Source organism: Topomyia yanbarensis, chromosome 1 (genome assembly GCF_030247195.1).
Source record: "Topomyia yanbarensis strain Yona2022 chromosome 1, ASM3024719v1, whole genome shotgun sequence".
NCBI classification, from domain to species: domain Eukaryota; kingdom Metazoa; phylum Arthropoda; class Insecta; order Diptera; family Culicidae; genus Topomyia; species Topomyia yanbarensis.
The window spans coordinates 91,670,956-91,687,151 of record NC_080670.1 but is presented as its reverse complement, the minus strand read 5'-3'; the positions used below and the strand labels follow the sequence as shown (position 1 = coordinate 91,687,151).

The following is a 16,196-nucleotide window of genomic DNA, read 5'->3' as shown; positions in this document are numbered from 1 at the left end:
ACAACTTTCACAAGCCTGAAGTAAAAGCTGGTACACTTTGTGAGCGTAGTGCAATAATCTGGTCTTGCATCTACTCATCACATTTTGATCGTGCCGCTTAATCCCGCCACAAATTTCTTCGTATGTTTTTTTGCACGCTTCGATTGCTTCCCCCACATTAACAGATATCAGAGCATTGATTATTTTACCATCCTCCTTTTCTATTTTAAGGTGTTCTCGCAAACTTCTTTTTCTTCGCGTGAAACTCGGGTCATCACGAATTACAATAGTGCGCATTGAAAGCTCAAACAAAAGTTCATCAGTGGTAAGATGGTCGACTCTCATCTCATGGTACCACCTTGACAGCAATTCAACAGCTTGGGTATAACTCAAACTCGAATCAGCCATTTTGGAATGGTCAAAGAAACAATTGATGTAGCAAATAAAACGTGTAAAAAAATAAAAAAAATTACGCTAAGCTTTGAAATTATTGAGTTTCGCTATCCTCTATAAACTACACTCCCCGCATGTCTAGGCTAAACAACTGAATCATCTCTAAACCTTCGAACACTGGGTAGGCGATATCTTGATCACTAAAGTAATTTTCATCATCCGGAATGAGAAAATATTCACACTTCTTTATATCACTCCAACCACAAAAGGTATAAATAAAAAATGATAGCAAATGAGAAATCTGTTTCATAAAAATTGAAATTAATTTAATTAATTGCAATTCCTCCCGGAGCTTACTTAAAAAGGTGTTCAAATTTGGCCAAAAGTTGAAAACCTTTTTTTAAATTCATTTAACGTTGGGCGCCATTTGTTACTTATCACTATCGTTTGCCCGGCGGGGGCAATTGGCTCCGGAAGAATTGCGGACTGTCTTCCCTAACTGCAGAACCAACCGAAAATATTTTGTGAAAAAGGCTCTGGCAGTAAAGATTTTAAACAAATATGTTCATACATGCATAATAAGACAAGGCCATTTTATTCATTTAATATTTTAATAAGAAATTTTGTTTTTTTTTTGGAAGGAAAAGAATAAAAGGAAAAGATTTACACGCGCTTACGGTTTCTGTGCCATTACTTCCGGCCTCAATATTCCTCCAATGTCGGTGGAGTAGCAAACGGCGTCTCCATCTGCTTGTCACGACGATTGCTCGATTTGGCGCAACATAAATCAAACCGCCCTCCAGCGGCAGCAGCTACAGCAGCAGAAATCTTTCCTCGATGTTGGTCGCAGGATCGATTGTTTCGTCGTCGACGAAAGAAACCGGTCGGGCTAGGTCCACACCCGGATTGGGCCAACTGGTCGACTTTGTAAAGCTGGGGCCACCGTGCACACAATCGAACTCTCCCAGTGCAGGGTTGTCGGTCGGTCGGCTTCTGCTTTCACGTGTCACTTTTGTCACTGGAATGATTATTTTAATTTTAATATGCACACTTTATATTGCTTAACTTTTGTTACGAAAAATGAGGCCTGATCCATCGCTTCCATCCGTATTTATCTTTATTGATGTCCTGAATGTGAAAGTCGGTGCCGAATGACAGGAGAATATCCGTTGCGTAGTGGGACTCAGGGAAATGTCAAAGAGTTAGGATTATGGCGTCAAGGGGTATGGGAACATTTTATAGCAAGTTCAAATTTGATTTTAAATTCAATAATAGGGTATATTCATAGTCTTAAGTAATTTAATATAAATTTAATTCATTTGTTTTAATTCATTTGCGTTTATTTAATGGGACAAATTCTGACACCATGTTGGAATAGGAAATGTTAATATTAGTGTTTAAGCTAGTTTAATACTATAAATAATTTTATGTTTAGCTAAGGAATAGAGGATAAGATTCATCAATAGATTTATTTACATGTGTTTTTACTCCAATTGTGCACGTATATATTGGAAGCAGTTAATGTAACCGGACTCGGAGGTTACAACGGGTACAAATCCGTTCCTCTGAATGAGAAAACTGACTCATGATTTTTATCATTTATTTCATGTTATGAAAATACACCATGAATTATGTGCATCATATCATGAACTATTTGTTTGTAACGCAGTTTATGCGTTACTCTTGTTTCGAGTATAATTTCAGGCGTTTTAATGACGGTTATGATTCCAGGTATCATGAACTAAATTTCTGAAAATAAACTTTTTTATTGAAATTGAAAATAAATTAAATGATAATCATATTAATCATAATTGTACTAAAATTGGTAAAATTAAAAACCTCTCTTTTACTATTATTAGGACAACTATGGTGAGTGCGAATTTTACTGGCAATATTCCCCCAACAAACAGCTTTTGAGATCAACTTTAACTCCTGCACCACCAGAATAATATTGAAATAATCCGAATGTTGTTGCTATTTTTGCTCCGTTGACTGGTTCAGAAACTTATGGTTTATTTCCTATTAAGTATGCGATATTTTTTACTTCAAAATAATACATTGCATTCCACTAAGTCGCTCAAAATGGTGTTAAAAAGTTATTTTGCTGCAATTTTAGCAAATTATTTCACTCTTAGTGGTGCTTATCACAAGCTGCACTAAGGTCTGGCAGATTTGTTCTAATCCAACTGACTAGGTCAACATCAAACGAGCTCTTCCGATGTTGTTGCTACTCCGGTAGCGATCCTTAACTGGGCTAGGAAGGCAAGTTTTGCCCGTTTTTTGTGAAATTAAAATTTGTTGGTGATGAATAACCGACACCACATAGTGTGATGCCGCAGCTCTGCCTACTTTGCTCTCATCTTCCTGTTAGTTGTGGGGGAGAGCAATGCTCGTTCAACTTATCCTCCACAGTGAGAGTAGCTGGTGCCATTGTATTCTTGGCACTTAGTCAGGGAAGTGAAATACTACACCACATTAAACCGATAAAACCATTCTCAAACGTGAAAAAATTACAGCTTTACAGGGTGGCGATTCCTGGAAAAAACCTGGAAAATCAGGGAGTTTCAGGGAATTCTAGTTGACCTGGAAAAACCTGGAATTTTCAGAGAATTTGTATTCAGAACAGGGAGAAATTTCGACCTGGTGTTAATAATTTTTTATAAATGCGACTGGAAAATATTGGCTCAAATATTCGGTTGAACGCACTTATTCCCTTCAACACATTTTATACAAGGGAGAATAACTATATTCAACTTCTCACAACCATGGTTATATGGGTCATCCCCCGTCAGATTTACAACCAAAATTTGAATTCGTTCCAAATTTTTTTCTTGCATTCTTTAGCTAAAAATAATTGACACGTATTTTTTGTTTTGGCTGAATATGATCCTTTTTTCAAATTATTAGATTTTTAACTTTTGAAGTTTATAAAAACGAATACTTTTGAATCACTGATAACTCGAAAAGTATTTGATGCATGGAAAAAAATATTATTTACAAAAAGTTGTTTTTGCATGAGCTTACCGAAAAAAAACAAAAAAAATATTTTTGTTATATAACAAAAATTATGTTTAATCTTTTTTTTTGTGAAAAAATCTGGAGTGGATACCAAAATACTATGCGAGATATTACAGTTATAAACTGAAGACAATCCAAGTTTACACTAAACGACCAGTGATCTGTTATAATTGTATTTTCTCGTGATGTAATGGGAGATCCATTCCGAATTTTTTACCTAATCTAAATGATTTCAAGAAATAATAAAATGCTTTTGGTTCTTAAAATTTGCTTCTAGTATTTGCACTTAAATTTGCTTCTAGTATTTGCAGAATACATAAGTTACATAGCAAAAACAAATATGCATTGCAAAAACAATTTCGATGAGCTCAAGCGAAAAGGCAACTTTTAATATTTAATATTTTTTCTACAAATTGAATAGTTTCTGAGTAGAAGATTCTTTGATTCCAGTGAATACTGAGTACACGGGTACAAATCCGTTCCTCTGAATGAGAAAACTGACTCATGATTTTTATCATTTATTTCATGTTATGAAAATACACCATGAATTATGTGCATCATATCATGAACTATTTGTTTGTAACGCAGTTTATGCGTTACTCTTGTTTCGAGTATAATTTCAGGCGTTTTAATGACGGTTATGATTCCAGGTATCATGAACTAAATTTCTGAAAATAAACTTTTTTATTGAAATTGAAAATAAATTAAATGATAATCATATTAATCATAATTGTACTAAAATTGGTAAAATTAAAAACCTCTCTTTTACTATTATTAGGACAACTATGGTGAGTGCGAATTTTACTGGCAATATTCCCCCAACAAACAGCTTTTGAGATCAACTTTAACTCCTGCACCACCAGAATAATATTGAAATAATCCGAATGTTGTTGCTATTTTTGCTCCGTTGACTGGTTCAGAAACTTATGGTTTATTTCCTATTAAGTATGCGATATTTTTTACTTCAAAATAATACAAAACACCATGAAGTCTCGCAATTTTTAAACCAAATATGTAGTAATTTTTCTGTAAATACCAGTCCGAATTCACGATGAGTTGCCCATGTTCAACACATGCTTACTAGTGAGCTTCTTCAAAACAGGATAATAATGATCGTTATATAAGTCAAAAAAAATTAAGGGTCATTGAAATATAAAATGAACATGGGATTTCTAATGCCCTGAACAACTTTTTTTCAACCAAGTATTCGCCGTTTTGTTCGACTACCTCACTAAATTCTCAAAATAAATGTACGACTACTATAAATGGTGAAATTCATGATCAAAGTATTGCCTTAAGTGCGTTTTGAAGTTATTTATGAAATTTTTTTCGAGTGTATTGTAACGAACGAAACAAACGATAGTCTGATGCTAGGATAGGATCCGCCAGCTCTGTCCCGTTTTTGAACCAATTCTGAACCAGCTCGTGATTGGACGAAAGTGACATTGGCAAACGTTCGACATGGAAACTAAAAGTACTAAAGGGCTGCTTGGAAGTGTTGTCGTATTGTGATATAAAACGTAAAACGACGTTTGTTTACCGTTTTGTTTTTTTTTTTTTGTTTTCTTGAGATTCCGCTTTCTTTCCATAACGTCCGTCTGTAATTATGAAGTGCAAGGCATTTTCTGGCAGACGAATTCAAACATATTATCCAGAACTGAAGTTCTAGAGCTTTCCGAGAGATCCGGTAGCGCGGTGTGCGGATTAATGCGGAAATGTCTCTTTTCGAAGTCTAACCGAGTAACTGACTATTTAGCCGAAGTATGAAAATTATTTCAACTTCATGTAAAAATTGGCTTTGTTCCAGCGCCGAGTAAATTGGGAGTATTGTCTATCGCGAGATAATATAGCATTTCGTCGAGTTGTTGCTATATGGGATACACACGACTGCGGTCGAAACAAAAACAAACGTCAAAATGTTTTCTCACTCGCACTGATACAAACTAGATGGGCGCGTAATTCAACGCACGGCCCGGTGGCGCATGGCTGAAAAGTCGCAATGTGGATTTAAGAAAAGATTCGCAATACTTTGGGGCAAACCGTAAGAAAGTTATCCTGGAAATCGCTTGATGTTCTTCTTTTAGTATTATCGATACAGTTGAATTTTATAGTTTTCAACTGCATCAATCATCGGTGTAAATAGGAGCGTGTTATTTTCTACTGCTGTTATCTCCGAAAAAATCACATGAAGTACTGGAACAAACCTAAACACCTATACAAACTAAACAAAAATTAAGCCTTGCAAAAAAGTAGTTAATATTTAAACCAAATGCGAACAGAGAAGATTGATCTTGTGAATGAGGTTGCTCGACTCTGAAAGCAACTTACAAAAATGAAGAGCATGGAAATATTTTTCGTAATGGCCAACAACAAATATATATTATTTTGCTTTGCTGTATTCCGATGGAAGACCCGTAATGATCATTTAAATGCGGATATAAAGACTAAATCATTGATTTTTCCCGGAGCGTGAAATTGATACATAATATAGAATACTTTAATCAGAACAATTTAAGTTTTGGACACGACTGTAACAACACAAATATTTTGGCAACATTGGTCGAGTGGGGGTATGTCGTTTTCAGCAGGGATTAGCAAAATATAAGAAGAAGCCAGCTGGCGGATCCTATCCTAGGTCTGATGGCACTGTATCCGGGCTATAGGCAGGATACAACAGTTCTTCCCAACCAAAGTCCTTCAATTTGTTTCGGGTAGTGATTGAAAAAATAATTAGCCATAAATAACTGCAAAATTAACTCTTAAATCATATTTTTTCCAGAAACACCAAAAAATTTTTAGATAGGGCATATTTTTTGTCTAATAGAAGCAAAAATCTAATCGAACAAAATGTATGTTGACTGAAGTATTCCAGAAATTGAAACAACTGTGTTCGTTTAGTATGAGAAAATCCTTGAAACTTTTTTGACTACCTAATAGTATAACAACTGTGCATCAAAATCAACTTAGTAGCCTGGAATACACAACAACTCGTTTCAATTACATTCTCTTATATTTTTGTTTAGAAACCAATTGTAGTTATTAGACTCCATCTGCATTTGTTCAATTTGACTCATTCAATATGATGTCCTGAAGGAAAACAGGTAAATGATTGCCCCTAAATAACGGCAACCAGGCTCCCTTGGCAAAAATGGACGGTATGTGTTACGCATGTAGCAGCCATGGTTAGTAATCATGGAAGTGCTTGTTATAGTTCATGATGGGCGTCTTTTTCATCATGATATGATGAACTATTATTATGATTTCTAAAGATGACAAAATTTTTGGTTTCATGATTTATAATTCATGAAAACTATAAAGGATTTGTTTCCGTGTAGGTATAATTGCCTACGGGTCCGCTACCCCCTTTTGGTCTTTCATACAGTGGTATGCTGAATGCAGAATTGTAACGAATTTTGAGCGTACTGTTAAGTGGAGCCGCTGCAGAGCAAGACTCGAGCTAGGATGGTCGCTACCAACATACATACATACAAATTGAATAGTTTCTGAGTTATCAGTATTTAAAAATGTTCAATTCAATAAAATTCAAAATTTTACAAACTCATAAATTGAAAAAAAGAATCGTATTCATTAAAAGCAAAACTTAGTGCGAACAATTTTCAGCTAAAGATCGCAAAAAAAAATTGATTGTAAATCTGACGTGGACTGACTCATATATAATATTTAATACGGATGCCAAATTGATTTATCGAAGGCCTTGTTGTGATTCTTCTGACTCTGTAAGGTAAATACATATAAGTACACTTGGTGTGCACAGGCCGTTTACTTTGACACGGCTCAATGCATTAGCTTGGCCGAACCGTGGATATTTTTTATGTTTACAAATTGAAGACGAAAAAGATGGGTCAATAATGTTAGAGATACAGAGTGGTAGAGTAATTATGCCTATTAAATCGAACATATTGTTGATAATCTAGTTGCATTTCCAAAATAATAAAGCAATAAATTCTTTAAAAAATGCCGATTCTTGAAATAAGTCTTCATGACCGTATAACAGTATATCGCACTGTAGCTGATCTCTTGTTTTGCGGCAGCTTATTTTTTGCTTATATGACCAATTTTGGGGTTTGTAATCAACTAATTCCCAACGGTGTAAACTTGTTTTATTGAAGTTCCTTCAAGTACTAGCCATCGAGTTAATTCTAAGCGCAACTCAATTCCACTCGCGTTAAGTGCTAGTCCATAGCGGCATTAGGTAACGCACAGCTTTCATATCTGACAGACAGAATTATTAAGCAACTAAATAAAGTTGTGAAGACCGCTCCGGGGTCAAATTATCAGATAGATGACGATTGTTAACAATCTCTGTGGCAAACCCAAGAATTTTGACATCCATATTGCTAGGATTCTTTGAAATTTACAAATAGTATTTCAAAGCTGGGACACACCTCCAGGACCGGTTGTCCGGAAACAAGATCTCATACGATTCCTTATAGCAGGTTTAAAGAAGTAGATGACTTCCTGATTCCAAACCATCTACAAATATTTGAATATGTTTAAAATTATAATAGTAATGACCATTACCCTGTCAGTCTGCTATGCGGTAGAAACGACCAAAAAGTTCCCCTCAGGCCCATTTACTACATCTTCAATTTAATCTCACTAAAATTTATGCCTAGTGATGTACCATGATGTCACCAAGTTTCAGGTTCTAGTTATGGAAAGCAAATTGTAATTTTAAATGAAATCTGGAAAGGTACTCGCGTACTATGTCGTTACCTAACGGTTAAACACTCAACTCCGCTTAAAAATTCAACGTTTTCGATATGGGTTTCCGTATATAATAGAACTGTATGAGGATGACTTTCGCAAGCTCCAGTTTCAATATCGCCTTCCGCTAACAGACGGGCGGATACGACAATATTTAAAATCAACAAATAGTGTATTTAACCGAAGTTTGCCTCCCTTTTGCTGCGAAGCTTCACTCATCTCACAACGTGCTGCTATTGCCAGATTGCATTGAAAATCGCATTATTTATTTATTTGTATGTATTTATTATATTCCAAGATGGAATTTCCAACTGACCTTTTCACTGCCGTTCAACGCATAATTGTCTTATGTATAGAGGGAATCTCATAGAACATGGGACGAATACGATCTCAACGGCATTTTAGAGGATACTTAATTTCTGAAATGACGAATTGGTGGGAAATGGCAGGCAAATGAGAAACTAAAAAACTGTTTGTCTCAAATCACAAGTAAACTTATCAAAAACCGGTTTCTATAATTTGTTCGCAGACCTGTCTGTTTTTTCTTTTGATTATTCGACATTTTCTTGAATTATGCCCCTATTTTAAAGTTGTGAAAAAGTGCTGGATGATTTTGTATCAACAACGCAATCATTATTTACCCTCCGGAAGGGACCATTCATAAATTACGTAACGCATTTAGGGGGGGGGGGGGTACGACAAGTTGTGACAAGTTGTGACAAGTTGTGACATAGGGGGGAGGGGGTAACATGTTTTCATCGAAGAAAAAAAATTTTTTCTTGGAATTTGTTACGTAACAGGGGAGGGGGGGATGGAGAAGTTTGTGACAATTTGTTACATAGGAGGAGGGGGGAGTCAATTTTGGGCAATTTTTGCGTTACGTAATTTATGAATGGTCCCGAAGTCGCGGAAATGGCCCACTGAACGAGCAGCCACTGGTGCGCTCAGACGATTTCGCTAGATTTTCAGAGCAGTGCACTAGCATGACTTCCGGAAGCTTCAAAAGAAGAATCCAAATCTAACCAGAACATAAAAAGCGGATTATTACTGCACAGAAGTGGTCAAACCGTTTCTGTAAACAATCTTCTTAGTACATATTATGGGATACCTTCCTGTTGGTATGAAGTTTTTACTGGTTCACCCACTGCTGCAGAAGACCTGCTTAACCAATTATTTCTTGAGAAACTTAGACTTCTCTATCGTTCAGAATTATTTTAATACTTCATTTCGTTACATGCCATGAAGCTTGGTTGAAGTCTTCTACGTCCAAGTTTTGTAATCCATTGCCACACAGGAAAAAATGGTATAATATCCACGTTACAATTTTCGAAGAAGTGTTTAGCCCTCATATTCTGCCTATCACTATAATTCGAAGTAATCAATACCTTCTATGACTTCGTTCCTTGATGATGCTTCGATTTATGCACAAACACATTTGACGTTTTTATTTTATTATTATTTTATTAGTGTACGAACAGAATGTTTGTCTCACTATCGAATCCATTTGGTCGTTTCTTAAGATTGTATTTTGCATTTCTTTTTTATGTAGCTGATCGCAATCGAGTATTTCATTTTTGGTTGAATACATCAAGAGATCTATGTGTTTTTAGGTTTCCATATTTTGTCGCGAACAAACTTTACATTGAAAATTGATGTAAGAATGGGTTACGACCACCTTCAAGTGTATTTGGAATATGATAGAGTATGTTAAAACGGTACCTACTTAACCCACCCGAAGTCGCGCATATGGCCCACTGAATGGGCAGCCGCAGTTGCCCAAAGACAATTTACTAGCTTTTTAAAGCAGCGTGCACTCAGTGCACCAGCGCGACTGCCAGAAGGTTAGCGGATGATCCCAGACTCATCACCATTTCCACACAGACTAAAATACGTAACACTATGAGAAAATTCATCCCTAAAATGTCAATCCGCTAATTTTTCCAGAACACTAGCTCCTTCTTTTATGCACGGTCCCATACACTCATTTGCTTGTCGGTCATCCCTCGGGCCTGGTAACAATTTTTCACTAGTGGTCTATCCTCAGCTTACTTGTGCATATGCCAGAGGCGGCCTTATCGCGAATACGATCACAGCCCCAACCAAAACTATATTTAAAATAACCGTTATATTAGGCGAAGCATTGTTTTCGAGTGTTATGTCTGTTGGTCTGTGATTTCCATAAGCACTACGATGAGTATGCAATGCATTGATCCAAGATTTGTCACAATCAGGCCTCTAGAAAACATAATTTTATTTAAAATTTTAGAGGATGAAACTTGTTTAGATTTGGAAATATTTGAATTACATGGCATTTAAAAGACCAAAAGTGGTTTGATTGAAATGGAAGATACAAAAGGTTTAAAACTAACTAAAAATGCAAAAATGGTGTAAGCTCAAACGATAGACATTAAAAAATATGAATTTAATTTGATTTGTTTGAGCACTCTGGAAAATTTTCAAGAAGATCTGGAAAAACCTGGAAAATCAGGGAATTTCATTTTCAGAAATGAGTCGACACCCTGACTTTACTTTAACGTAATAATAAAAAGCGATTAAAGTGCTCTAAAATGTCGAACAATCGCTTTGATTCCAATTTCTGTCACATCCCACTCAAAATACCCCCCTCCCCCCCCCCGATCAGTGAAAATCTCCGGGTCAAAGCCTCTCCAGAGGTGACAACCCTAAGGGTAACGAATACCAAATGATGTAAATAATAAATTTTGGCCAATATGGTTTTGCTGCTGAAAAATACGATTCCTGCGGATAGAACAATGTTTTAGCTGGACGAGGAACTCAGCAGAAGAAACAAACGGAATAACCACAAACAAGTTTGGTGAGGCTTGCACATTTGCAGTGTTGGCTGACCTGTAGCCTGGTTGCTAGTTGAATTGTTTTCACTGAATTAAGATGGCGTCTCTTTTGGGATTTTCGATTGATTGACACCGGTGTAGTGGATTGCACTGGTTTTGCACTTTCTAGCAGAGGTGTCAATGGAATATAAACAGTTTTCTGCACTTCTGCTAGAAAGTGCAAAAACGGTGCAGTTCCAGTGCACTCCACTATACCGGCGTCAATCAATCGAAAACCCTATTTGTTATTCTAGTCTCTTTAGCGTACAGCTGTGCCATAAAATACCATGTGAGGAGGTAAACAAACTCAGCACACAAGCCTGAAAGAAGAAGAAGAAAATGGCACAATTTCATTTTCGTACACTTTTGAAAAGTCTATTAATTTGTAATTTAAGACCTGTTATTTCTTTTTTTGTTTTACTTAGAAAAATAGATTTTATGACTACAAAAAAAGGTTGATTGGCACAGTTTCCTCTATACTAGTTTAAGAAATTCCCTCAAATTAACGTAATGGTTAAAAAAGTAAACTAACTGCAATTATGGGACGGAAACTATTACTCCCCAAAATGAAGCTAAATCACTTCATAAAATCTTTGGAATTCTTCAAAGGTTGCGTCCAACTATTTAACATGTCGTTAAAAACTTTGATGTGGTGAAACGTAGAGCAGATATTGCGAAAAACTTGAACCGTAAAAAATTACTATGAGGGATAAACGATTTTTAATTAGAATAATTTGGGAAAATCGAGTAATTAATGTTATATACATGGTAAATAAATTGAATCATAGCATTTAAGTATAAGTCTGCTCTGTTACGGTTCGTAATGTATGGAGAACAGACAATTACAATGCCTGTGTTCTGAGCAAGAAGCTGTTCATCAATGAGAAGAACAAAGTATTGTTTTTTTTTACCAAACAACATTGAAACATTTTATCGAAATATTGGAAAGATTACAAATTTTGTCTACGATTCCAAATTTAACATCTTTGACTCAAATGGCTGTTGCACAAAGGAGTAACTAGATCAAATTCTTGGCCAAAAACCAATTTTTTTTCGATTTTTTTGTTTCGTTATATTTTTTTTTGCATACCTAAGAACCTACTGTATAACGTGGCAAAATTAGGAGTATATCAAAAATCGTTAAAGAATTTTTGCATGTATGCCCAATGGTGATATTTTAAGGGATATTTTAATCGATTTCGTTATATATTCAGCAAAATCGCTTTCTATTGATGATGACTGTATTCAATAAGACAATATTATTACAAACGTAGTTCAACACAACCGTTTGTTTAACTTCAGCTTAAAACTAACTAAAAAAAGTAGACTTGCTGTGTATTGCACCAACTTTAAAAAATACCTTTTTTAAACATTTTATTCCAAATTTGAATAATACAAACCGATTTAATCCACCTAGCAGTGAGATGAAACATTTCTTACACATTTCACTATTGGATTAGTTTGCAGAACTCACGAGAAGTATGCACCCAACTAGAGATGGGATGAAAACAGTTCTAGTTTTCTAGTAGGGTTGGGAGTACCGGTTTTACCGTTACCGAAAACCGGTAAAACCGTCCATATATTAAATACCGAAATACCGGTTTTGCAAGAATAAAAACCGGTATTTTCGATATTTTTTAGCGAAAACTATTTAAATAATTTTTCATTGTTTTACATTTCTTACAAAAGAAATGTATAGGATTAGCTCAAACTTTGAAAACTTTTTCCGAGACCCGGAGGGCCGAGTCTCATATACCAATCGACTCAGCTCGACAAATTGAGACAATGTCTGTATGTGTGTGTGTATGTGTGTATGTATGTATGTACAAAATGTTATGTAATTATCTCAGCAATGGCTGAATCGATCTTAATGAAACTAGTTTCAAATGAAAGGCCTAACGTTGCCATTTGACACTATTATTTTTGATTTTCGATATGTTGTTTACTTTCTGAGATATGGGCGATTTTGTCAAAACATGGCAGGTTTTTCTGCAAATAACTTTCAAACGATACAATTTTGTCCCACAAACTGCACATAAATAGAAAGCTTGTAAAAATACCTTTCTAACAAGATATAGATTGTCTAAATCCGTGCACGAGCAGTGGAGATATTGAACATTTTGTATTTTTAGTCCGCGCTTACCAATTTCCCCTAACTAAAAATGAGATTGTTTCATACAGAGTATTGCTTTACTGGTATTTTAGGGGCAAAACTAAACCGATTTTGAATATCGGGGTATGAAAACACATTTACGTGATTCAAGAAATTCAATGTTGAGAACATTTTGTGAATTACCTTTATAATAAATTAACTATTTCTCAAAAATCAATATATAAGTTCACTTCAAAGACAAAATAATGTGTTGATAAAGAAACAGTGAGTTCTAGTATTTATTCCTTGGATTGGGCATTGCGTTCAATCATGAGGAAAATGTTGGATAATATATCAATACATAGATCAACAAGTAATTCACCTAGTAGTGAGATAAAAGATTTCTTATATAATTATACTCGTGGCGTTACCGAAAGCAACTGTATGTTTGAAGCCCAAAAATCTAGCGAAAATTTAACTCTTTTGCAAGATTTAGGTTATACTGGTTATGGCGCAAAAATTACTACTTACATTATTTATGATAAGAATGTAAGAAATCAATATATCATAATAATATACCTATAAAAATAATGTCACTGCATTAACCATCATTTGCCATTCCTCACACGCCCCCCCCCCCCCACCATCTCTCTCTCCCTCCCTCTCTCTCTCTTGCTCTCTCTGTCTCTCTTCTAACGCATCTATCTAACTATTTCTGTATCCATTTCTAAGTTGTGTGATAAGATCTTCTGCCAATCTGAAATATTTATTAATTGTAATTGCGAAGGTTTGAGAAAACAAAACTATTTCTTGTCTGCTGCTACATCAACTCAACTTTAATTCAATTCTATTCAAAGCCTGTATCTACACTTATCAGAAAAATATTTGGCTTAACTGGGTAATATGAAAGTTTGACGATGAAAATTTTCAAAAGAGACATTCCACGTGCAATATTTAAACTATTCGTATCTCTATTGAATTTTGAATGAAATATATGCTCAAAGACTGAAAGCTGAAGCCAGAAGGATTGGACTTGCCATCAACGTTTCGAAGACAAAATACATGAGAGGAAGAGGTTCTAAAGACGACAATGTGAACCTCCCACCCGAGTTCGGATTGACGGTGACGAAATCGAGATGGTTGACGAATTCATGTATTTGGGTTCACTGGTAACCGACGACAATGATAACAGCAGAGAAAATCAGAGAAATTCTTGGCGGGAAATCGTGCCTACTTTGGACTCCGTAGGACGCTCTGGTCGAACAAAATTCGCCGGCGCACGAAGTTGATTATCTACAAGACGCTGATTAGATCGGTAGTCCTCTACGGCCACGAAACCTGGACTATGCTCGTGGAGGACCAACGCGCCCTTGGAGTTTTCGAACGAAAGGTTTTACGTACCATCTATGGTGGCGTGCAGATGGAAGACGGAACGTGGCGCAGGCGAATGAACCATGAGTTGTATCAGCTGCACATTCGTTGTATTGGTACGAACTTTCATGAAAAATAACGGATCAAAGACCAAAAATATCCACAAATTAGATCCAGGAAAAGAAGACTCCCAAAGTACCCACTCTCGATGGGGGATGCAACTACAATGTGTCTTCTAACTTATCGTCGTCCATATCTGGATATACTGAGTAGCTTGAACCATTTCTTTGGTCTGTATAGGACTTATTTATCCATATTTCCTGCACGAGAATTCGGAACGAAACAATATGAAAGCTATAAGGATGAATGGAAAGAGACTGCATTGCAATCAACTGAATGCACGGCTTTTATGCTATCGACATAGCCTAGACATTTCACACTATTTACTTCAATGCAAATAAAAACTTTGAAATATCTACCTGTCTCATTCACGAATCGCATTCTCCCTGTCGTTCTCTGTTCAAGGTCCTTGAAAGCACATGTGACCTTGTCTCACTTTACTGTATTCAATTGTGCGTTAAAATACTGGACCTGGAAATTCTATTCTGTACATAAATCTTTATTCGGGAATATGTGACCAAAAAGTAAACTTCGAATTCCAAAGCAAATTGAACATTCCAGGTTCCTGATAACTAATTAAGGTACAACAATAAAGTAGAAACACCAGATAATCTTAAAACGACGCCGTCAAGTAAAGAAGCATGAAAACAAAAAGAATAAAACTAAAAAAAGATGGAAGCCCTAGAAAGTCCATTGCATATTTATTACCCTTTTCTCAGACGATGGGATTTTCAAAAACATTTCAAAACTTTCTGATGCAATGGTTCTCAAATTCGTACAATCCGGTTTATTCATTTTTTTATTCAAAAATGTTTTTAGCTTCAAATATATAACCAATTCTTTTTAATTAATTATTTCATTCCGCATCTTTTTATTCGTTTTGTTCATCTGCGTTCATTTTACTTATTTTATTCGTTTCATTCTTTGGATTCACTCTGATCAGTTTACTCTTTTTGTGCATTTTACTCATATCATTCATTTAACTTATTTTATTCATTGTTTTCATTGTATGCATTTTATTCATTTTTTCCAGTTTATTCATTTTGTTCAGTTTCTTCATTTTAATAATCTGACTACTTTTCCAGTTTTAATCATTCCATCCAAATAATTTATTTGATTCAATTTATTTCTTTATATTAATTTTACCATTGTTCAATTTTTCATTTTAATCAATGCATTAAATTCTGCTCATTTTCTTCTTTTTATTCATTTTATCACTTCAGCTCATTTTGTTTATTTGATTCGTTTGTTTTATTTATGCATTTCATTTATTTTTTACTTTATTCATTTTGTTCATCCATTCTTTTTATTCATTTGATCCATTTCATTAATTTGATTCAGTGTATTCACTGGATGAATTAAATCAATTTGATTCATTTAATTCACTTGATTTATTTGATTCATGTGATTCATTTGATTCATTTGGTTCATTTGATTCATTTGATTCATTTGATTCATTTGATTCATTTGATTCATTTGATTCATTTGATTCATTTGATTCATTTGATTCATTTGATTTATTTGATTTATTTGATTCATTTGATTCATTTGATTCATTTGATTCATTTGATTCATTTGATTCATTTGATTCATTTGATTCATTTGATTCATTTGATTCATTTGATTCATTCGATTCATTTGATTCA

The 16,196-nt window shown here is 35.0% G+C and overlaps 1 protein-coding gene across 2 annotated transcripts in view; it reads right to left on the bottom strand.

Annotated features, from left to right (window-relative positions):
• Nucleotides 1-3,526: 3,526 nt before the first annotated feature.
• Nucleotides 3,527-16,196, bottom strand: part of LOC131694216 (CUE domain-containing protein 2-A) — a 363,208-nt gene continuing 350,538 nt past the window's right edge. Inside the window, exons 6-7 of one of the 2 annotated variants that reach the window (XM_058982750.1) lie at nt 11,254-11,287; nt 3,527-4,058 (exon numbers count right to left, since the gene is read on the bottom strand). In XM_058982750.1, the coding sequence (XP_058838733.1) occupies nt 11,275-11,287 (13 nt within the window). In that variant the 3' untranslated portion in view covers nt 3,527-4,058; nt 11,254-11,274. Of the gene's footprint in view, nt 4,059-11,138; nt 11,288-16,196 lie in introns of those variants that run through there. The other variant, XM_058982742.1, reaches the window with a different exon arrangement.